General features: G+C 42.5%; 1 protein-coding gene across 1 annotated transcript in view; it reads right to left on the bottom strand.

The window, feature by feature from the left end:
* Window positions 1-1,015: 1,015 nt before the first annotated feature.
* Window positions 1,016-22,924, bottom strand: part of TfIIEalpha (transcription factor IIEalpha) — a 51,589-nt gene continuing 29,680 nt past the window's right edge. Inside the window, exons 5-10 of the mRNA XM_068388693.1 lie at window positions 13,797-13,955; window positions 6,240-6,313; window positions 3,746-3,833; window positions 3,414-3,554; window positions 2,939-3,149; window positions 1,016-2,662 (exon numbers count right to left, since the gene is read on the bottom strand). Coding sequence (XP_068244794.1) covers window positions 2,478-2,662; window positions 2,939-3,149; window positions 3,414-3,554; window positions 3,746-3,833; window positions 6,240-6,313; window positions 13,797-13,955 — 858 coding nt within the window. The 3' untranslated portion in view covers window positions 1,016-2,477. The remainder of the gene's footprint in view (window positions 2,663-2,938; window positions 3,150-3,413; window positions 3,555-3,745; window positions 3,834-6,239; window positions 6,314-13,796; window positions 13,956-22,924) is intronic.

The raw sequence follows: 22,924 nt of genomic DNA, 5'->3' as shown, positions 1-22,924 counted from the left end.
ACTGTAGTCAAATATACCCTAGGAAGCTACTTAAAGGAACCTTCCATCAGGACGACATGGCTTTCTCACCCAAAAATAGATTTTTCGCTTCGCTCAAAATCCGTTTGAGACTTAACCTCTATTATGACATTGATTTTAGATAATGCCTCTTCGGTAGATAGTAGGTTGGCCAAGGCACCAGCCACTCATTGAGATACTACCGCTAGAGTTATTGAGTCCTTTGACTGGCCGGACAGTACTACATTGGATCCCTCTCTCTCTGGTTACGGCTCCTTTTGTCTTTGCTTACACATGCACCAAATAGTCTGGCTTATTCTTTCCATATTCTCTTCTGTCCTCATGCACCTGACAACACTAAGATTACCAAACAATTCTTGTTTGCATCAGGAGTTAACTTCTTTACTGTAATTGCTCAGTGGCTACTTTTTTCTTGGTAGGGTAGAAGAGACTCTTTAGCTATGGTAAGCAGCTCTTCTATGAGGACACTCCAAAATCAAACCATTATTCTCTAGTCTTGAGTAGTGGCATAGCCTCTGTACCATGGCCTTCCACTGTCTTGGATCAGATTTTTCTTGCTTGGGGGTACACTCGGACACGCTGTTCTGTCTTGTTTCTCTTCCTCTTGTTTTTGAAGTTTTTATAGTTTATATGTGAAGGATCTAATTTAATGTTGTTACCGTTTTTTAAATATTTTATTTCCATTGTTTATTCTTCTCTTGTAGTTTATTTACTTGTTTCCTTTCCTCAATGGGCTATTTTTCCCTGTTGGAGCCCTTGGCATTATAGCATCTTGCTTTTCCAACTTGGGTTATAGCCTAGCTTATAATAATAATAATAATAATAATAATAATAATAATAATAACACTGTATGAATCCTTGCCCTTGAAACAAGGATCCAAATACTGTAATACATAAATTCATAAATTCACTTACAATAAGTAAAAAAAGAACCAAATGTGAATTCTAAAATTCATACAACAAAACAAAACTAAAGGAGCGAGTCATGTTTACTATCCACTGTCTTTGAGCATTCTATTTATAACAAATATCATAAATTACAATAGTTTACTATTCACATATACTGTTGTACGCTTCAATGAACAAATAAAAAACTCTTAGATAACAAACTTACAAAGTGCTAAGGCAGTAAAATAATACCTCCAAATTTTTGTTCTTTTGAAAGTAAAGATACAAATGCAAAGATGACCATGGCCAAAATTACATGGAACAGTATGTCTGTTCCAGTTACAAGCTGCATCCTTACTAGCAGTTAAAGTAAACAACTACACATATAATATAACAAATTCAAAGCCCAAAATTAGATTAGAATACAACCTACACATCACTTAATCCAAGCAAACAAAACAATTTAGGTCTAATGTTGCTAAGGCATTCTTCCCTTTGAAGGTTTAAAGGCAACTCATGAATGGCAGAGGCAAGGGACAGTGACATTGCCCTAGCAAGCAGGACAACGCCCTAGAGACTGACCATATCTACATATGATCAGCACCCATGCCCCTCTCCACCCAAGCTAGGACCAAGGAGGGCCAGGCAATGGCTGCTGATGACACAGCAGATAGACCTATAGGCTCCCCCAAACCCTCATCCTTAGCTCACAAGGATGGTGAGAACGCAGCGACCAAAGGAACTAACGAGTTTGAGCAGGACTCGAACCCCAGTCTGGTGTTCACCAGTCAGGGATGTTACCTCAACGGCCACCGCAACCCTTTAGCATTAAGAAAGCAAGAGCCTTCACACATCAGTAATACATGCTAAAGCAATAAATTAAATATCAACTGACATACAAAATATTCATTTAAAAAAAAAGTATATCTTACCCATAACACCACCAGCAGCTTTCATATTTATGTTCAGATCATAAAAAAAACTTATTCAACAAATCAATCAATACACAACAAGTTTAGCATAAATAATTCTTTAGGTTAGTAAACAAAGCTCTAAGAATTTCTCTCTGGCAAAATGTTCACCATCCACGACTTTTTCTTCACCTGATAATAATACTTACATAGATGGAGTAACAACTGATGATGGCTTACAGCTAATGTAATATTTTTTTACCTAAGTTTTATCAAGAAAATTCCTAGGACAATACATAAGAATGATTTATTAATAGTAATATAATTGAGGATTTTTGCAGTGGATGACAAACATTTCGACACTGAGTAACAAAGTTAACCTTAGGAGCAATTTTCTTACTAAAAATAAAATACTGTTTGAGAACCCTGACCTGGTAACACATTACCTTCCATATCCATATTCTTACATACAGCAGTACATAATACAGTCAGTTAATTTCCTAAAAGTAAAGATAACTGTTTTAGAACAACGCTTGCTTTTAAGACTTCCTGAATACTGATATTTAACCAAGAACTTACACTTTTATCATAGCAGTATGCAAATTATCAATTAATACTTTCCTAACATTAAAACTTTGAAATACCAGTAGGAATGCAGAGTTAATCTTCTAAAGAGCCCATCAGGTCCTGATAAATCAACATGTAAGCATTCTTCTCCTCGTGTGTCATTCGAGCAATCATTGCACTGTCTACTTCATTGAAGGACACTTTTTCACCGGCCACACTAACTAAAGGCACAGTGTCATCATCATCGCTGTCCATTAGTTCAACCATATCTGGGTCAGCTGAAAACAATAAATATTTCTTTATAATCCATACTTTGGTGATATCTTATACTTTTAACATTGATTCATAAGGCATGACCAATTTTTAAAAATGGTTTTGGAAAGATTAACTTAATTTAAAAACCCTTAAAAATGTGCACAAAACTACTATTTCAAATTACATAATTGCTATGTTAGCTATGACTTAGCCCCCTCTATCAACTAAAGTAGAAGTGACCATTACATATTGTACATTCTCAGTAACATTGTTGATGCAAACAGCCAGAAAGTTTTTACCTCTAGTATCTGTGCCAAATGCTGTTGGCTGATGATTCTCTGTCTTTTTCTTGACAGCCTCATCACCGCTGTCATCAGAGTCGCTGTCAGAATTCTGGTTTCCATTCTTTTTCTTCTTACGCTCGTGAGCCTGGAGTAGCTTCATCACATCGTCGTCACCACCCGTCAGCATCTCTTGACTGCTTGTCAATGGTGCGTTCTTATTTTCACCCTGAAACAGACAGAAATAGTATGTGCTATATAACCTGCACCACGACAGTAAAGAATTGAGATTCACTTTTAAAAATCATACTGTCTATGTGATCTAGGATTTTCAAAATGTTAAATTATGGAATATCCTAAGCATTTCAAATCATCAAACAAAACTTGCCTTCAAAATGTTTTCGTAGATGTACAAAACACTACCCTAAATCTACATTACTCCAAGGCTTTTATAAGATTATGATTAGATTTGACGAGAAGGAAGCACCAATACCTGTTGTGCTGATAATTCCGAAGACGTTATATTTGTGGTAATCAAGGATGTTGCTTCTGACAACCATATTGGATTCTCTTTAGTCAGCACAGTCTCTTCAGTCTCGGTTGCATTGATGTTGACGTCAATAGATCCTTCCACCTGCATTATTACATTAAAAGTTTTAAAGCCAACACTTGAAATATTACATAAACTCATCTATTTCATTAATCATGACTATATTGTACATTCCTATAACCATTATAAAATCAAGGTGAGCTGAAATCCAGTGTGTCGATGGGCAAAGAAAAATTTAAAAAAGTAAAATAGGATAAACACTTCAGGTAACATACATGGAACCCTGATTTCTTTGTAGCATCTCCAGACCAGGCTTTACCGCCAGATTCTGCCGCTGTGATTGGCTTCACTGGTCTTGGTTGGCTGAAAAGCAAAAAGCAAAAACCTGAATTTCTTAGTTTTCGAAATGGAATATTACGAATATATTACAATATGAGAAAAATGTTTTATGCTGTCTACTGTAGTTGGAAATACTCTATGTACTGTAAAGAACATTTTACTTTTCTTCAAAATCCTGCAAGTAAAAAGTCAACGAAACATTTTATTTAACTGCTAGTCACAGCTGATATTCGTATATCATGTATGTGTAGTGGTCTTCGAAGTCCCCTATTTAATCATAAAATCTGAACTGCATTCTACATAATATTTCTGTCATAAAACTAGATCTTCAAACAAAGATTTTTAACTGACACTAAGCATTTACTAAAGAGTCAGTAGTACAGCACTCCATTTCATGTACTCCTTACCCATTGCAAGATTCACACATACATTCAGTTATCAAGGCTATGAAATAGAAATAATTATGAAGAAGGTTACTTAGTAAGACAAAAAAAAGTACCGGTAGATTAAAGGCTAATATTTGTCAAATTCAAGGAATTATCCTAATTATTATGGGTAAATATGTCCTTTAGTACATGCATAATACAATAAGAGTTTTTATTATTATTATTATTACTAGCCAAGCTACAACCCTAGTTGGAAAAGCAAGATACTATAAGCCCAGGGGCTCCAATAGGGAAAAATAGCCCAATGAGGAAAGGAAATAAGGATATAAATAAATGATGAGAACAAATTAACAACAAATCATTCTAAAAAAGTAACGTCAAAGCAGATATGTCATATATAAACTATTAACAACGTCAAAAACAGATATGTCACATATAAACTATAAAAAGACTCATGTCAGCCTGGTCAAGATAAAAACATTTGCTCCAACTTTGAACTTTTGAAGTTCTACTGATTCAACTACCCGATTAGGAAGATCATTCCACAACTTGGTAACAGATGTGGAATAAAAAACTTCTAGAGTACTGTGTAGTATTTGAGCCTCATGATGGAGAAGGCCTGGCTATTAGAATTAACTGCCTGGCTAGTATTACGAACAGGATAGAATTGTCCAGGGAGATCTGAATGTAAAGGATGGTCAGAGTTATGAAAAATCTTATGCAACATGCACAAAGAACTAATTGAACGACGGTGCCAGAGATTAATATCTAGATCAGGAATAAGAAATTTAATAGACCGTAAGTTTCTGTCCAACAAATTAAGATGAGAATCAGCAGCTGAACACCAGACAGGATAACAATACTCAAAACAAGGTAGAATGAAAGAATTAAAAGACTTCTCCAGAATAGATTGATCATCGAAAATCTTAAAACTAACTTCCAAAGTTGTAGTAAATCAGATAAAATATTCAACTGGTCCTGTTAGGCTTAAACCAAAGACTCATGGGTAACATATTCATTCATTCATTTAAGATTGCCTCGCCTTATGCAAGACACAGGCCCTAGCGTTGGCAGCCCGTAAGCGAATTTAATTGAAATTTACTCTATAACTTTGAAAGAAGGAGTTTTATAATGTTAAAAAGGTTAAGATAACTAACGTTAGTGCAAGTGAGATTAAATTTACACAAAGAGTGTGATATACTAAAGAATAATTGATTATAAACTACGTTAAATTTAGATAGCGAGAGCTAATTAGGTAGCGCCAAAGTAGTGGTAGTTTCGAGTGAACTGCTTTTCCTCATTCAGCAGCCTGGAATTTGGTTCCCAGGTGGGGGTAATGAGAATATGCCATGCTTCCCACGGGATGCCATGCTTCCCACGGGATGGCTACTGCAGAACAGGTGCCTCGTCATTTCTTATAAGAAATCCCGTATAACTGAATGAGGGACAGGTCCCTCTTGTTGCCACTAAACAAAACAACAGGGGTAAAAGGGGGCAAGTGGCTGGCATGGCAATGGAGAAAGAGGCCCCGGTAGGGTGTTAACATAGCTAATGCTTACACGGAAAGAGGATTTATAGATATCTCTTACATGTACAGAGCCTATAAAACATGCTTGAACTGACCAGATAATCAGAGGAATATAGGTTCAAATCCAACTACAGTATTGGCAGATGAAAATTAAACAATTAGATATACGCTTACTTTAAGTATAGTTACTATACTTATGTATAATATCTATGAGGGCTCATGTCTCTTAATATGTTGTCCATCATGGGCTGCTAATTATTTATATTTGATAAATAATCAAAATGTAAATTCTGAATTTTTCATAAAATGGCAGTGCCACTATTTTCAGACCATATCGCAATTAACGCAGATGTTAGTATCTTAAATTTCTACAAAAAATATATATATTCTATTTGCAATGCATCAAGCAAACGGGGAGAGTTTAAAATATTATCAAGATTCCTCCCCATACTGTATAGTAACCAAATCATAGTAGCGACATTTCTCATTAATCCAAAAGAAAGTAATTGTTCTCACCCAGGTTTCTTAAGATCACTGAAGTCTTTAGGTTGTGGCTCTGAGAACTTGGCTGCCAACTTAATGTTTTCAACCTGAAAGAGAGAAATCCCAATGAAAATCAATGTAAATTTCTAAATTGTTTTGCAGTTTATTATTTTACAGTGCCCTAATATTGCTATTGGAATTTACTCGCTTTTGCACAACTAATGAAATTTCAATATATGTACAATTTGAAATGAAAATTAATGGGCTTAAAGTAAAAGATTTCAACATATGTACAATTAAAAAATATATACAGCACTGTATACATACTATACACAGCATATATCAATAAACATCAAAGCTGGACTATAATCTTAGGAGATTTCGTGTGACAAACCCAACACCAAAAAACAGAAAGGATCTAACCTTGAAAATCTAGACCCATTCTAAGAATTTGTTAAATGGCAACTTATAATGAAACTATTCTTATCAAGTTATCATTTAACAAAATGTTATTTTCATTAGTAAAATAAATTTTTGAATATACTTACCCGATGATCATGTAGCTGTCAACTCTGTTGCCCGACAGAAATCTACGGTCGGGATACGCCAGCGATCGCTATACAGGTGGGGGTGTACACAACAGCGCCATCTGTGAGCAGGTACTCAAGTACTTCTTGTCAACAAGAACTCAATTTTCTCCTCGGTCCACTGGTTCTCTATGGGGAGGAAGGGCGGGTCCTTAAATTCATGATCATCGGGTAAGTATATTCAAAAATTTATTTTACTAATGAAAATAACATTTTTCAATATTAATCTTACCCGATGATCATGTAGCTGATTCACACCCAGGGTGGTGGGTGGAGACCAGCATACATGTTAACAAAGAAGCTAAGTATCCCGTATCTTATTTTAGCCGTTATTCAAAATAACAAACATAAAATAAATAAGTACCTGGTAAGGAAGTCGACTTGAACCATTACTCTGCCTTTTTAAGTACGTCTTCCTTACTGAGCCTAGCGATCCTCTTAGGATGCTGAGCGACTCCTAGGTGCTGAAGTATTAAGGGCTGTAACCCATACTAAAGGACCTCATCACAACCTCTAATCTAGGCGCTTCTCAAGAAAGAATTTGACCACCCGCCAAATCAACCAGGATGCGGAAGGCTTCTTAGCCTTCCGGACAACCCAGAAATATTTCAAGAGAAAGATTAAAAAGGTTCTGGAATTAGGGAATTGTAGTGGTGGAGCCCCCACCACTACTGCACTCGTTGCTACGAATGGTCCCAGAGTGTAGCAGTTCTCGTAAAGAGACTGGACATTCTTAAGATAAAAGACGCGAACACTGATTAGCTTTTCCAAAAGGTTGCGTCGAAAATATTTTGCAGAGATCTATTTTATTAAAAGGTCACGGAAGTTGTGATAGCTCTAACTTCGTGTGTCCTTACCTTCAGCCAAGCTTGGTCTTCCTCATTCAGAAGGGAATGAGCTTCTCGTATTAACAGTCTGAAAATAATAGGATAAAGAATTCTCTGACATAGGCAAAGATGAATTCTTAACTGAACACCATAAAGCTTCAGACGGGCCTCATAAAGGTTTTTAAAATAGAACTTAAGAGCTCTACAGGACATAATACTCTTTCTAGTTCCTTTCCAACCATATCGATAAGTTTGGAATAACGAACGATATTGGTCAAGGCCGAGAAGGCAGCTCGTGTTTGGCTAGAAAACCAAGATGTAGAACATGTAGCCGTTTCGGATGAAAATCCGATGTTCTTGCTGAAGGCATGAATCTCACTGACTCTTTTAGCTGGTAAAGCATATCAGGAAAAGAGTCTTAAAGGTGAGATCTTTCAGGGAGGCTGATTGAAGTGGTTCGAACCTGTCTAACATAAGGAATCTTAGAACCACGTCTAAATTCCAACCAGGTGTAACCAAACGACGCTCCTTCGTGGTCTCAAAAGACTTAAGGAGGTCCTGTAGATCTTTATTGTTAAAAAGATCTAAGCCTCTGTGACGGAAGACTGATGCCAACATGCTTCTGTAACCCTTGAAAGTGGGAGCTGAAAGAGATCTCTCTTTTCTCAGATATAAGAGGAAGTCAGCTATTTGAGTTACAGAGGTACTGGTCGAGGATACGGATACTGACTTGCACCAGTTTAGGAAGATTCCCCACTTCGATTGGTAGACTCTAAGGGTGGATGTTCTCCTTGCTCTAACAATCGCTCTGGTTGCCTCCTTCGAAAAACCTCTAGTTCTCGAGAGTCTTTCGATACTCTGAAGGCAGTGAGACGAAGAGCGTGGAGGCCTTGGAGTACCTTCTTACGCGTGGCAGACGTAGCAGGTCCACCCTTAGGGGAAGAGTTCTGGGAACGTCTACTAGCCATCGAAGTACCTCGGTAAGTTATTCTCTCGCGGGCCAGAGGGAAGCAACTAGTGTCAACTTTGTCCCAACGTGAGAGGCGAACTTCTGCAGTACCTTGTTGACAAACTAGAACGGAGGGAATGCATATAGATCTAGATGAGACTAATCTAGTAGAAAGGCATCTAAAAGAACCACTGCTGGGTCTGTTGAGAGCCTCTTGGACATCGAGATTGCGAAGAGATCTATGGTTGGATGGCCCCAGGTGACCCAAAGTCTCTTGCATACATCTCTGTGGAGGGTCCAATATGTTGGAATTATTGTCCCTTCCTACTGAGACAAACTGCTAAGACATTCAAGTTGCCTTGGAAGAAATTTGTTACTAGTGAAAAGTCTAGACCTGTTGAACAGGAGAGGAGGTCACTAGCGAACTCGCACCATGTCAGAGAGTAGGTCCCTCCTTGCTAGGAGATGAACATCAAAGCAGGGAGTTGTCCGTGTTGACCTCCATTACTTTGTCTTGAAGGAGAGACCTGAAGCTTTTCCAGGTCAGACTTACTGCCAGAAGCTTCTTGCAGTTAAAATGCATTGTCCTTTGACGCGAGTTCCATAATCCCGAGCATTCCCTACCGCCTAAGGTCGCACCCCAGCCTACGTCCGATGCGTCTGAGAAGAGAACGTGGTTGGGAGTCTGAACAGTCAGGGGAAGACCCTATAAAAGGTTGATAAAGTCCTTTCCTCAGGTTAGACCAGACTTATCTTCCGGAAACCGGGATCGAGACCGCTTCTAGCGTCTTGTCCTTTTCCAATGAAGAGCTAGATGAAACCGAAGAGGACGGAGGTGTAGTCTTCCAAGTGACACCAAATGCACCACGGATGACAGTGTCCTAACCAGACTCATCCACAGCCTGACAGGGCCGTATTCCTTCTTCAGCATCTTCTGGATGGATAGCAGGGCTGGGGATTGATCTTCTTGTTCAGCCATGTCCTCATCAGAGGGTTCCTCATCCGAAACTGATGAGGAAACGGCAACGGAGTGGGCAACGTCTGACTCGCTGAATCCGGTCGCACTGGTGGATGCATGACGGAGCCAGACACAAGATCATGGTACTGCTGCACAGTCTGTGAACTGTCAACCATGGGGAAGCGAGGAAGTACAGCGACAACCCGAAACTGTCTAGACTGTCTGGGTAGTACAGACAACCCCTTATCGGGTTGCTGAGGTTGCCGCACTGCGTCACAACAAGTCACCTCTGCTGGTTGTTGAACGTCTTCCCAGTGACACACTGAACGTCCACAACCACCTCCGAGAGTAGCATAACATCAACGTGCGACTGGCAACCCACACTGGGTCGCACCGGTGGAGGAACCATCTCAACTGGCGGACGTGAGTAGGATACCTCAGCGTCAACAGGGCGTACAACCAACCGGTAGGAAGGTCGTTGGCAAGAAGGGTCTTCTCCGTAAAAAATCCTCTATCAAGGACTAAGCTTGGACTGCATGTCTTGCAACAAAGCCCAAGGTCTATGGGAGCAGGTGTGGCAACAGACGGGGTTAGCGACTGAAGCGGAACCATTTACCCTCCCTGGAAGTATGTTATGCTTAAATAAAAGTCCATAGGAGGCTAAGCAGCTTAAGGCTCCTCTCCAAATGACAGAGTCCTCAAGGGAATATCAGAAGGAGGGAGAACAGCACTTTCTCATCTACAGGAACCATATCCGAGAAAAGCTAGGTTCTCTCAGTGAGGGTTTCACTGGTGCAAAAGCAGCAGACCAGAAGGCAACGTTATGAAACTGCTTGACAGTCTGTGAACTGTCAAAAACTGAACTGTCAACCACAACAGGAGCGTGAGGACATACAGCACTGGTGTATAAGTAGCAGACCAGAAGGCAACGTCATGTAACTGTATGACAGTTTGTGAGTTGGCAACAACCAAAGTTGTGTGGGGAAGCCTCAACTCCTGACTGACTAGTTTGCTGCTGGCGAGTGGCGGTAACCACAGTGTGTTGCAGAGGCTGACACACCGTGTCAAAACACGGCAGCTTGTGGTAGCTCACGTACGGCAACGGAGTGCTCTGTGTGTGGGAGACATCATACATCTGGCAGGGTTGACTGTGCATGGGTGGAGGAGCTCTCACAACAAGAGTGTGAGAGCAGGAAGCCATGCCGGGCGCACAACCGTGGGAGGTGTAGGCCCACGGGTGCATCGTCAACCTTCTCCGCAGTCGGAGTGTGGGAGCTGGCAACAACAAAAGCAGAGTGCTGGTGCGTGGGAGGGGCTGCGGTGGGTTGAGGAGCATGCGGTATGGTATGCGGAGCATGCTGTAAGGTATGCGGCTCATGCTGCATGGTATGCGGAGCATGCTGTAAGGTATGCAGAGCATGCTGCATGGGCTGCGGAGAATGCCGCATAGTGCTGGAACCCGGCAGCTCTACAGAACCTTCCCACTGCTGATGCGGTAGCTCACGCATGTTAGCAGATGGTGCAGCAAGAACATGCGTCTGGCAGGGTGGACTGCGCATCGGTGGTGGAGCTCTCACAGGTGGAGGGTGGGAGCAGGCAGCCGCAGTATCTGCTGAGCGCACAACCTCGGCGGGTTGTAGGTTAACAGGTGCATTGTCAACCTTCCAGCATGATACTCCTGCATGAAGGAGCAAGCTGAGACTGTATAGTCTGCAGCATGGACCACTAGGGTCTATGAAAGACAACAACAAACGGGGCTACTGTCCGTTGTGACTGAGGGTCTAAAACAGCTGGTGCGGCAACAGACGGAGTTACTGCCTGTTGCGGTACCACCTTGCCTCTCTTGGGAGGTGTGCAGTTGTCGTACTGCAGCAAGTCCGAACTGACCCAGTGGCTACACCTAGGCCGTTGGACTTGCGCGGAAGGGACCGACTTGCACTTAAAAGCTGCAAGATTTGGTCCATGGTTTCTGCGAGAAACCTCTTCCGCAGACGAGGAATAAATGGGCTCTCTCGTCTTTGTGTGGGTGGGGTGATCACGTCGGCAACGTGTGTAGATACACCCGAAACCACGGAGGGAAACGTCTGTTCGTCGATCAAGGCCTGAGGAACCCATAAGTCCTTCGACATTACTTCTCCCCTGGGCTTGGGAGCTTGTAAGAGGTATCGGACTAGGTGAACAACTGGCACGAACAGACGAACCCTCGAACGCAACACTGTAACACTTTGCGCATATCACTTTATCACTTTTGATTTTCTGTTTGCACTTATTTCACTGAACTCGAAACTTTAAGTGGTTGTACCTGAAACACGCAATCCTATCCTTCATTAAAAGGTAGTAATTGCGAAAACAGTATTACAATGTAACAGAAAAACATAATGAAAGATAAAGAATTCAGTGGCTGGAAAAGAGACTAAACACTAGATCAAATAAACTACGTTTAAAATCTCTCACCGCATAAAGCCTGGGAACAAGAATAAAACTCTAGAAACGTTTTACCTTCTTCCCCTACAGCGACTAGGGAGAAGAGCAAAAAACGAGAACAACGTTACCCGCTTGAACGAAACGTTTATCCTCCTCTCTCTCCCTCCGTCTCTATCTCTCTCTCTCTCTCTCTCTCTTGACTTAGAACTTGAGAGATGAGCCCAATTATATATACCGTTAAAACATATTATTTGTTAAAGGAAAAAAAAAACTGAAAGGTTTCCCAAATAAAAAGTTCCTTTATTAGAATTAAAACCATTTAAGCTAAGAAAGAATGAACGAAACGCTAGAATCGGTTTACTCTTACTGCAACGTGAAACCGTGAAATACTCTCTCTCTATCGTAACGATAGAGCGCAAGTTGAACGTTCTGAACGTCAACAACTGCGGAGACTAAACAAAACGTTAGTTCAACTTTGAAAACAGTACGAGACTATCAAAGAAATTCTTTCAAAAACATTAAAATTAAAATAGCATAAATTCTTAACAGGAAAAACGATATGACGGGCTCAATGTTAATTAACTTCGGTTCCAAGTAAGGACCGCCTACTATTAGGAAAGGTCTATAAATGGCGGAGAGATATAAAATAAATCTATAACTTTGTTAAGCAAAATTACCAAAAACCTAAACACACTTCCGTCTAAGGGAAGGGTGGGTCAAAAAAAAAGTGAAAGAGAGTCTATACTCTCTTCGACACCAACACTTCCGTCTAAGGGAAGGGTCGGCCATTTAAAAGTGAAAGAGAGTCCATACTCTCTTCGTCACCATAATTAAATCAAATTAATTCCAAAAGCTTGCTAAGCTAATGATAAAGCTTCCTGAATAGCGAAGGCTAAACTCTAGAGCAAATACATCACCAAATCGTGAACAATAACTCCAGAATCAACAGCGTATCCAAGTAGGTCTAGCCGGTGGCACGACAGAGGAAAAATTGAGTTCTTGTTGACAAGAAGTACTTGAGTACCTGCTCACAGATGGCGCTGTTGTGTACACCCCCACCTGTATAGCGATCGCTGGCGTATCCCGACCGTAGATTTCTGTCGGGCAACAGAGTTGACAGCTACATGATCATCGGGTAAGATTAATATTGAAAACAGTAAATTACACAAGACACTTATATAAAGCATAGGGTTCAAAGTTGACACTTCAAAGCAGTGTTAAAGATTATTACAGTATATTAATTGTTATGACTCCAGACTCATCTCAAAAATCTGTAAGGCAAATTCATAGAGAAAATTGCTAATTGCCATTATAAATGGGTCACGCAGTGAATAATATAGAAAGATTAACTTTTTCAAATGCATCTTTCACTAAGGTATTATCACATGTTTGTAGTGTTAGCTATTGCGGTGAATATTTAATAGGTTATAGTCCATTTTCATAAATGACACTAATCCAAAATCAGTGTTAAAGAAGATAAATGGCAGGAAGGAAACTACAAATATACAGAAATTAGCTTTAATATTGGACTTTTATATTTGCTGATAATTTCTTCATGATGCTGTAACCTACAATTATGTGTTAAGGATTTTGTAAAAAGTTTCACATACTTCTTGAAAGATCTCGAGCTATTATTAAAACAAAGAAGCATCCATTTTCTGGCCAATACTTTTCCTATCTCCTAAAATTGTGTGTGACATATAACTATGATGAAGAAAGATACAAATACTGTACCTGGGAAAACTTTCTGATGAAACTATTTTGAAAGAAGGTGCTAACATCACTTCACTATACATCCCCATAAAGAAATTCGCAAAAAAAGTTAATCAGCCTACGGAATCCTACCTCACGGAGCAAATTGAACAATGGTTCCATCTGCTCATTGAATTTTTGAAGAACAAGACGAGTATCGTGACGAGGCATTCCTGACATGTCCTCTTGCACCTCTTGTTTGCAAATGATGCACAGCAATTGCCCAGTGAGTGGATCAAGAAGTTGGTCAGCCTAAAAGTAATCAGCAATAAATTTCACATATAAAAGAATTTCAAGTCAATTAACTGTAGTCCCTCACAATATCGCAGTTCACCTATCACTCCCTGAGTACATCGCTGATTTATAAATATATTATATATAAATCTATATTGCAGACTCCTCTTTATATTGAGGGTTTCTGAGGACAGATAAACTTTATTTTTCAAATTGTAATTTTTTTTTACTAAGGTAGTCATTTTCGGACCTGAAAATTAATAAATTAAATTACACAAATAAAGAAATATACTGTACATAAATTTGGTTTACCGGCAAGAACACAATCTATATAGTAGTTTGTTTAGGTTGTTTGAAAGAAGAAATTGCATGATATCCTGTAGGTGACACAAACAGTTGCATGTCTATTTGGAAAACGAAACTTGAGAAGTGTGAAGAGAGTAGCCTAGCTTACCCAGATGATTTCTTACAAGGCACACTATTGGCTGGTAGAGGAGACTCAACCAGACAAGCACACTTAACAGTATCCTGGTTGATGATTAGAAGTTGGACCACAGGATCACTTTCAAGTATACCAAGCCGTCCAAGTTTAATTTGGCGCATACATATGCGGCATTGCTCTGCATCTTTGTTTTTTTTATGTTTGCATTTCTGGGTGAAATTGCGAATTGCTTTCAAGCACTACAATACCAAGTAAATATTTTGCACCTTCTGAAGTTTCTGACAGTAAATCCAAGCATCGGAAAAAGATCATTACTATGGCGAAGATGATGCTAGTCAATCCCAAGCTGTCCATTTACAAATCTGTTACAGTTACATTGAAGGAAAAAACACCCTTCTCATCTGACTAAAAACCCTAAATAGACTATGATGCTATAAAGACTACAGTACAGTACAGATATTTTCATTAGGTTGCTATTTAGTTTGGTTTGACGTATAAAAGAGGCTCATGATTTCCTTTACAATTTTTGAAATATGTTATTTTTATTAATAAAATAAATTTTTGAATATACTTACCCGATAATCATGTAGCTGTCAACTCCGTTGCCCGACAGAATTCTATGGAGGGATACGCCAGCTATCACAATACTAGAAGGGGGTGTACTTACCAGCGCCACCTGTGGCCAGGTACTCAATCATTTGTTGTTGACACCTCCTCAATTATTCCTCGGTCCACTGGTTCTCTCTGGGGAGGAAAGGGAGGGTCGATTAAATCATGATTATCGGGTAAGTATATTCAAAAATTTATTTTATTAATAAAAATAACATTTTTCAATATTAAACTTACCCGATAATCATGTAGCTGATTCACACCCAGGGAGGTGGGTGAAAACCAGTGTACATGATTAAAGGATAGCTAAGTATCCCAAATTTCATATAACAGTTATCTCAAATAACAATGAAATAATAAGTACCTGGTAAGGAAGTCGAATAGAACCGTTACTCTGCCTTTTATTTACAGTTCGTCTTCCTTACTGAGCGCAGCGTTCCTCTTGGAGGCTGAATCAACCCAAAGGTGCCAAAGTACAAGGGGTTGCAACCCTACTAAAGGACCTCTACCAAACCTTTAACCCAGGCGCTTCTCAAGAATGAATAGACCACCCGCCAAATCCAAGGATGCGGAAGGCTTCTTAGCCTACCGTAACAACCATAAAAACAACAATAAAAGTATTCAAGAGAAAGGTTAAAAAGGTTATGGGATTAAGGGAATGTAGTGGCTGAGCCCTCACCTACTACTGCACTCGCTGCTACGAATGGTCCCAGGGTGTAGCAGTTCTCGTAAAGAGACTGGACATCTTTCAGATAAAATGATGCAAACACTGACTTGCTCCTCCAATAGGTTGCATCCATAATGCTCTGCAGAGAACGGTTTTTATTAAAGGCCAACGAAGTAGCTACAGCTCTTACTTCGTGGGTCCTTACCTTCAGCAATGCAAGGTCTTCCTCCTTTAAGTGAGAATGTGCTTCTCTGATCAGAAGCCTTATATAGTACGAAAGCCCATTCTTGGACATGGGTCTCGAGGGTTTCTTGATGGCACACCATAAGGCTTCTGACTGTCCTCGAATAGGTTTAGACCTCTTCAGATAATATTTGAGAGCTCTGACAGGGCAAAGAACTCTCTCTAGTTCGTTACCTACCATGTTGGAGAGGCTAGGTATTTCGAACGATCTAGGCCAAGGACGTGAAGGAAGCTCGTTCTTTGCTAGGAATCCAAGCTGAAAAGAACATGTAGCTGATTCGGTTGTGAAACCAATGTTCTTGCTGAAGGCATGAACCTCACTGACTCTCTTAGCTGTTGCAAGGCACACGAGAAAAGCAGTCTTGAGGGTAAGATCCTTGAAGGAAGCTGACTGGAGAGGTTCGAACCTAGATGTCATAAGGAACCTTAAGACTACGTCTAGATTCCAGCCTGGAGTGGAAAGACGACGTTCTTTAGACGTCTCAAAAGACTTGAGAATGTCTTGAAGGTCCTTGTTGGAAGACAGGTCCAAACCCCTGTGGCGGAGGACTGAGGCCAACATGCTCCTATACCCTTTAATCGTAGGTGTTGAAAGGGATCTCTCATTCCTAAGATGAAGAAGGAAGTCAGCTATTTGGATCACAGAGGTATTGGTAGAGGATATTGAATTGGCTCTACACCAGCTTCGGAAGACCTCCCACTTAGACTGGTAGACTCTACGAGTGGAAATTCTTCTAGCTCTGGCAATCGCACTGGCTGCCTCCTTCGAAAAGCCTCTAGCTCTAGCGAATCTTTCGACAGTCTGAAGGCAGTCAGTCGAAGAGCGTGGAGGTTTGGGTGCAACCTGTCTACGTGTGGTTGACGTAGAAGGTCCACTCTTAGAGGTAGAGTCCTGGGGAAGTCGACTAGCCATTGAAGTACCTCTGTGTACCATTCTCTTGCAGGCCAAAGGGGAGCAACCAGCGTCAGCCGTGTCCCTTCGTGCGAGACGAATTTCTGCAGAACTTTGTTTATAATCTTGAACGGAGGGAATGCGTACAGGTCGAGATGGGACCAGTTCAGAAGAAAAGCATCCACATGAACCGCTGCAGGGTCTGGAACAGGGGAACAATAAAGCGGAAGTCTCTTGGTGATGGAGGTGGCAAACAGATCTATGGTAGGTTGACCCCACAAGGTCCAAAGTCTGTTGCACACACTCTTGTGGAGGGTCCATTCCGTGGGAATGACCTGATTCCTTCTGCTGAGGCGATCCGCTGAAACATTCATATCGCCCTGGATGAACCTCGTGACCAGTGTGAGGTTTAGACCTCTTGACCAAATGAGGAGGTCCCTTGCGATCTCGTAAAGGCTCCTCGAATGGGTCCCTCCTTGCTTGGAGATGTAAGCCAAGGCTGTGGTGTTGTCTGAATTCACCTCCACCACTTTGCCTAGCAGGAGGGACTTGAAGCTCAACAGGGCAAGATGAACTGCTAACAGTTCCTTGCAGTTGATGTGGAGTAATCCTTGTTCCTTGTTCCATACTCCTGAGCATTCCCGTCCGTCCAAGGTCGCACCCCAGCCCGAGTCCGATGCATCCGAGAAGAGATGAAGATGGGGGGTCTGGATGGCCAATGATAGACCCTCCTTGAGAAGGAGATTGTGCTTCCACCACCGGAGAGTGGTCTTCATCTCTTGGTTGATAGGGATAGAGACTGCTTCTAGAGTCGAGCCCTTGTCCCAATGAGCTGCAAGATGGAATTGAAGAGGGCGGAGGTGGAGTCTCCCTAGCTCGACAATCAGGGCCAGAGATGAGAGGGTCCCTGTGAGACTCATCCACTGTCTCACTGAGCAATTGCTCCTCTTCAGCATGCTCATGATGCACTCTAGGGCTTGGTTTATCCTGGGGGCCGATGGAAAAGCCCGAAAATCCCGACTCTGAATCTCCATTCCCAGGTACACAATGGATTGGGAGGGAATGAGTTGAGATTTCTCTATATTGACTAATAGACCTAGGTCTCTGATTAGATCTAAAGTCCAAGAGAGGTTCTCCAGACAACGACGACTCGTGGAGGCTCTCAACAGCCAGTCGTCTAGGTAGAGGGAGGCTCTGATGTTCGATAAGTGCAGGAATTTCGCTACATTCCTCATCAGATGAGTAAAGACCATAGGAGCTGTGCTTAGGCCAAAACACAGGGCTTGGAACTGATAGACAACCTTTCCGAAAACGAATCTCAGGAAAGGTTGGGAGTCTGGATGAATGGGAACGTGAAAGTATGCATCTTTCAAGTCCAACGAGACCATCCAGTCCTCCTGTCTGACCGCTGCTAAGACCGACTTGGTCGTCTCCATTGTGAACGTCTGCTTGGTGACATACTCGTTGAGAGAGCTGACGTCCAGCACCGGTCTCCAACCTCCTGTCTTTTTGGCTACAAGAAAGAGACGGTTGTAGAAGCCCGGGGATTGATGGTCCCGGACTATAACCACTGCCTTCTGCACAAGTAGCGACACCTCCTGTTGCAATGCTAGCCTCTTGTCCTCTTCTTTGTAGTTGGGAGAGAGGTTGATGGGCGATGTGGTCAGAGGCGGTTTGAGGCAGAATGGAATCCTGTAACCGTACCTCAGCCAACTGACAGACTGTGCGTCTGCACCTCTCTTCTCCCAGGCTTGCCAGAAGATCTTGAGTCTGGCTCCTACTGTTGTCTGGAGAATCTGAGAGTCAGTGCTTTCCCTTAGATGTCCTGGGTCCTTTCCTAGACTTGCCCCTGTGAGAGTCTGGACGGGAGCTTCCTCGGCTGGGGGCTCTACCACGAAAGGGCGGTATGAACCTAGTGGCCGGGGTATCAGCCACTGGGGAGCGATAAGTCTTGGGGACAGAGGTGGTAACCTTAGACTTACGAGCCGATGAGGCTACAAGATCGTGCGTGTCCTTCTGTATCAGGGCAGCCGACAAGTCCTTAACTAGCTCCTCGGGAAAGAGGAACTTTGAGAGTGGAGCAAAAAGGAGCTGTGACCGCTGGCACGGTGTAATGCTGGCTGAGAGGAAGGTACACAGTTGTTCCCTTTTCTTCAACACCCCTGATACAAATAACGACGCTAGCTCACCCGATCCATCCCTGATAGCCTTATCCATGCAGGACATAATTAGCATGGCAGAGTCTTTGTCCGCAGGAGATGTTTTCTTGCTGAGGGCTCCCAGGCACCAGTCGAGAAAGTTGAACATTTCGAAAGCTCTGAACAACCCTTTCAGAAGATGATCCAGGTCTGAGAAGGTCCAACAAACCTTCGAGCGTCTCATCGCAGTCCTCCTAGGCGAGTCCACCAGACTTGAGAAGTCAGCCTGGGCAGAGGCAGGTACTCCCAAGCCTGGTGCTTCCCCTGTGGCATACCAAACGCAACCTTTCGAAGCGAGCTTCGTTGGAGGGAACATGAAGGAAGTCTTGCCCAGGTGTTGTTTAGACTGAAGCCACTCCCCTAAGATCCTTAAAGCCCTCTTGGAGGATCTAGCTAGGACAAGCTTAGTATAGTTCGACTTAGCTTGTTGTACGCCTAGCGAAAACTCAGATGGAGGAGAGCGGGGAACAGCAGAGACGAAGTGGTCAGGGTAAAGCTCCCTGAGGAGAGCCAAGACCTTTCGAAAATCAATAGACAATGGAGAAAGCTTAGACTCCTCCACGTCTGATGAGGGATCAAGGTGTGCCTCCTCATCATCCGATACTTCATCAGCAGAGGGTAGCGAAGCAATAGGACCAGAATGCTGAACCGCAGAGTCAGAACGGGTAGGAACAATAACAGAGGTTTCCTCATCTTGAGGGAAAACCTGAGGCTCAGACTGCATAGACTGAACAACAGACGGAGCAGAAGGCAGGCGCATGGGTGAAGGAGGTTGACTCCTAGCAAGAGTTGAACCCAAGGATTGCACAAGCTGAGCGGAGGACGGAGGCGGAGTAGTCCGTTCCTGTTCCTGTGAGATGAGTGGAGCATGAGAAGGTTGAGGCTGCGCAGAACAAGGTAAAGTTCTCGCAAGCTGAGGCTCCTGAGGCGCAAGTCCATGGTGTAGAGGAGCTTGCCTAGATGAGGGTTGAGCTCGCTGCAGCGATGGTTGAGCAGACAGACTCACGGAGGGGAGAGGTTGTTGTACCCCAACCGAGAGTTGCACCACTGGTGGAGCAGCAAGGGGAGGAGGAGGAAGAGTGGAATAACTCTCCTGATCCCAAAGCAAGGGTTGCCTTAAAGAAGGCTGAGGCTGAACAACACTGTGAACAGCAAACTCCGAAAGTGGCTCAACATCGTACGCCTGGCAGATGGTGCTGCGACCAGGCGGAGCAGGTGCAGGCTGGGCGAGCACAGGCGGAGCAGGTGCAGGCTGGGCGAGCACAGGCGGAGCGAGAACAGGTGGAGGGAGTGTAGGCGGAGGAGGAGGTGCAACACTCTCAGCCCGACACTCACGCATCAAGTCCGAAAGCTGAGCTTGCATGGACTGAAGCAGGGTCCACTTGGGGTCGGCAGAAACGATAACAGACTGAGGTAAAGTCACAGTCGGGGTCTGTATAGGCAGAACCTTACTCCTCTTGGGCGGAGTACAGTCGACCGATGACTGAGGCGAGTCGGAGCTGAGCCAATGACTACAACCTGGCTGAGCACTCGCTGACTGAACTCTACGTTTAAGCGGTCTCGAGACCTGAGACCAACGTTTCTTCCCTGCATGAAGATCAGCGGACGAGAAGACGGGCTCAATCGTCTGCAAGTGGGAGTGACGGTCTAAGGAAGACACGCCCGCAACCACCGAGGATAATTCTGTGCGCCTAACAAGGCCTGTCGAACCCTTAAGCCCTTCGACATTGCTTCTCCCCTGGGCATGGGAGCTTGCAAGAGGTCCCGGACTGGGAGGACGACTGGCTCGCACAGAAAAATCCTCACGCACCACACTGGCACCACTAGCACTTGGCACTGCACAGACACTAGCACTCGTCACAGCACTGGCACTATTTCCACCCACTGCACTCTTGACCTTCAGTTCTTTAACCTCGGCCATCAGAGACTTATGGTCACTTACCACTGATTCTACTTTATCTCCTAAAGCCTGAATAGCACGCAAAACAGTTGACATATCAGGCGGAGGGCACACAGTAGGTTCGGGGGTAGCCACTACAGGGGTAGGAAAAGGTAGGGGATCATGAGGTGAGGAAAACATAGAAGAGTGAGAAGAACTTCTCCTAACTCTAGTTCTCTCTAACTTAGATGAATATTTTAAAAGACGTACAAAATCCTATTCCGAAAGTCCGGCGCACTCCTCACACCGATTTTCTAATAGACAGGGCCTGTCCCTACAGTCAGAACAAGCGGTGTGAGGATCTACCGAGGCCTTCGGAATACGCCTATTGCAAGACCTACATCGTCTATGGGAGGGAGCTTGCGAAACGTCAGACATCTTGTTTCAAAGAGTTAGTCAAAGGGTGATCCAAAAACAAGCAAAAATTCATTAACCGTTAATCAGTATTTATATAAAAGCTATCTAGCTAATATAAAAAGGATTCCAGTATGCGACAGCCGTTAATCTAAGAGAATACTTCACCAAATATCCATGAATAGACTCGAAGACCATGAGCGTATCCCAGAACGTCTAGCCGGAAGCACGACAGAGGAATAATTGAGGAGGTGTCAACAACAAATGATTGAGTACCTGGCCACAGGTGGCGCTGGTAAGTACACCCCCTTCTAGTATTGTGATAGCTGGCGTATCCCTCCATAGAATTCTGTCGGGCAACGGAGTTGACAGCTACATGATTATCGGGTAAGTTTAATATTGAAAAACTTAATTATCTTCTGACAAACCAATGTCTTTCCCATTTACGTCATCACTATCAGCTCTTCTTGTGTCGGCCTTTGAAAACCCCTTACTACATTTACTTTACTTTACTTTGATGGCTGCTTTTCCGGTCCCATACAGCAGGGGAACCCCACTCTCTACAGGACCTCCACTGTTGTTTTACCTTGTTCGTTCAGAGTATTTAACGTTTCATATCGCGTATTGTTCATTTACTGTTAAATCGTCACTGTCAAAAGACTCATTAAATAAAAAAAGTCTTCAGTTTCCTCTTGAAAGCCTTAATGTCTTCAATCATTCGAATGTTTCGTGGGAGCTTATTATATAGTCTTGGGGCCACATATTAAACACTGCAATCCACAACTTTTGTGAATCGATCGTTACATTTGATTCATGGTCTAACTTTTATCCTACCACTTCTCACACTATCCACAAGGCTAACTTACTTTCTTCTTTGCTTCCTTTTCAGTCTCCATAATTGTTGTTTTGCTTAAATTTATTTACAATCTGTACTTAATCATTCCAATCCTCCATTTTCTAGCATTTCTAAGACTTCTTTTGTTGATTCAGCTGTTAGAACTGGGTACAGTATCTGCATACAGTGACATCCAGGTGCCTCACATTTTGCACGTAGTTACAGTGTCTTTCATTACAGTAACCACTCATTTAATTCCACTTCTCCTATCTGTGCTACACTCAACTACACTCTTTTTATATACACACAACTGTTCAGTACTAAGTGACAACCGTGCATTACGTCAAAGTGCACATGAAGATGATCTGCGAAGCAAAGATCAAACTTTTGTTCATGGGAGTGAAAAAAATACCTCTGCTTAGCCAGGTGAAGTAGCTAAGCATTGTATGTTTAATCTGACTGGCTTAATGAAAATGTTTTCTGCCAACTAGCTTATTTTATAAAGGTGTTTTAAGGGTACGTGAGTAGAGGTGGAGTGATGGGAAATTTGCAGAAAACTTCTTTTGAGACCTATGAACTGTTCTCGGACCTATGGTATTGCTTTCTTGTTAAGCACATCCCTATATTTTTCTGGAGGGAGGTTTTATTTCTGATGAGTGTTTTTGTCTGTGTGGTGAGGGAAACACCACTTCTTTAGACAGAAAACTGTGTGGCCTCTGGCCACGAAGTTGGAGATTCTATACCTGTTTGATGATGGCTGCTCTAAATTTTGAGTAAAAGGCAAGTTTGGTATAACGAAAACAATACA

This window comes from Palaemon carinicauda, chromosome 15, assembly GCF_036898095.1.
Source record: "Palaemon carinicauda isolate YSFRI2023 chromosome 15, ASM3689809v2, whole genome shotgun sequence".
Classification (NCBI taxonomy): domain Eukaryota; kingdom Metazoa; phylum Arthropoda; class Malacostraca; order Decapoda; family Palaemonidae; genus Palaemon; species Palaemon carinicauda.
This window is presented reverse-complemented; position numbering and strand designations above follow the sequence as displayed.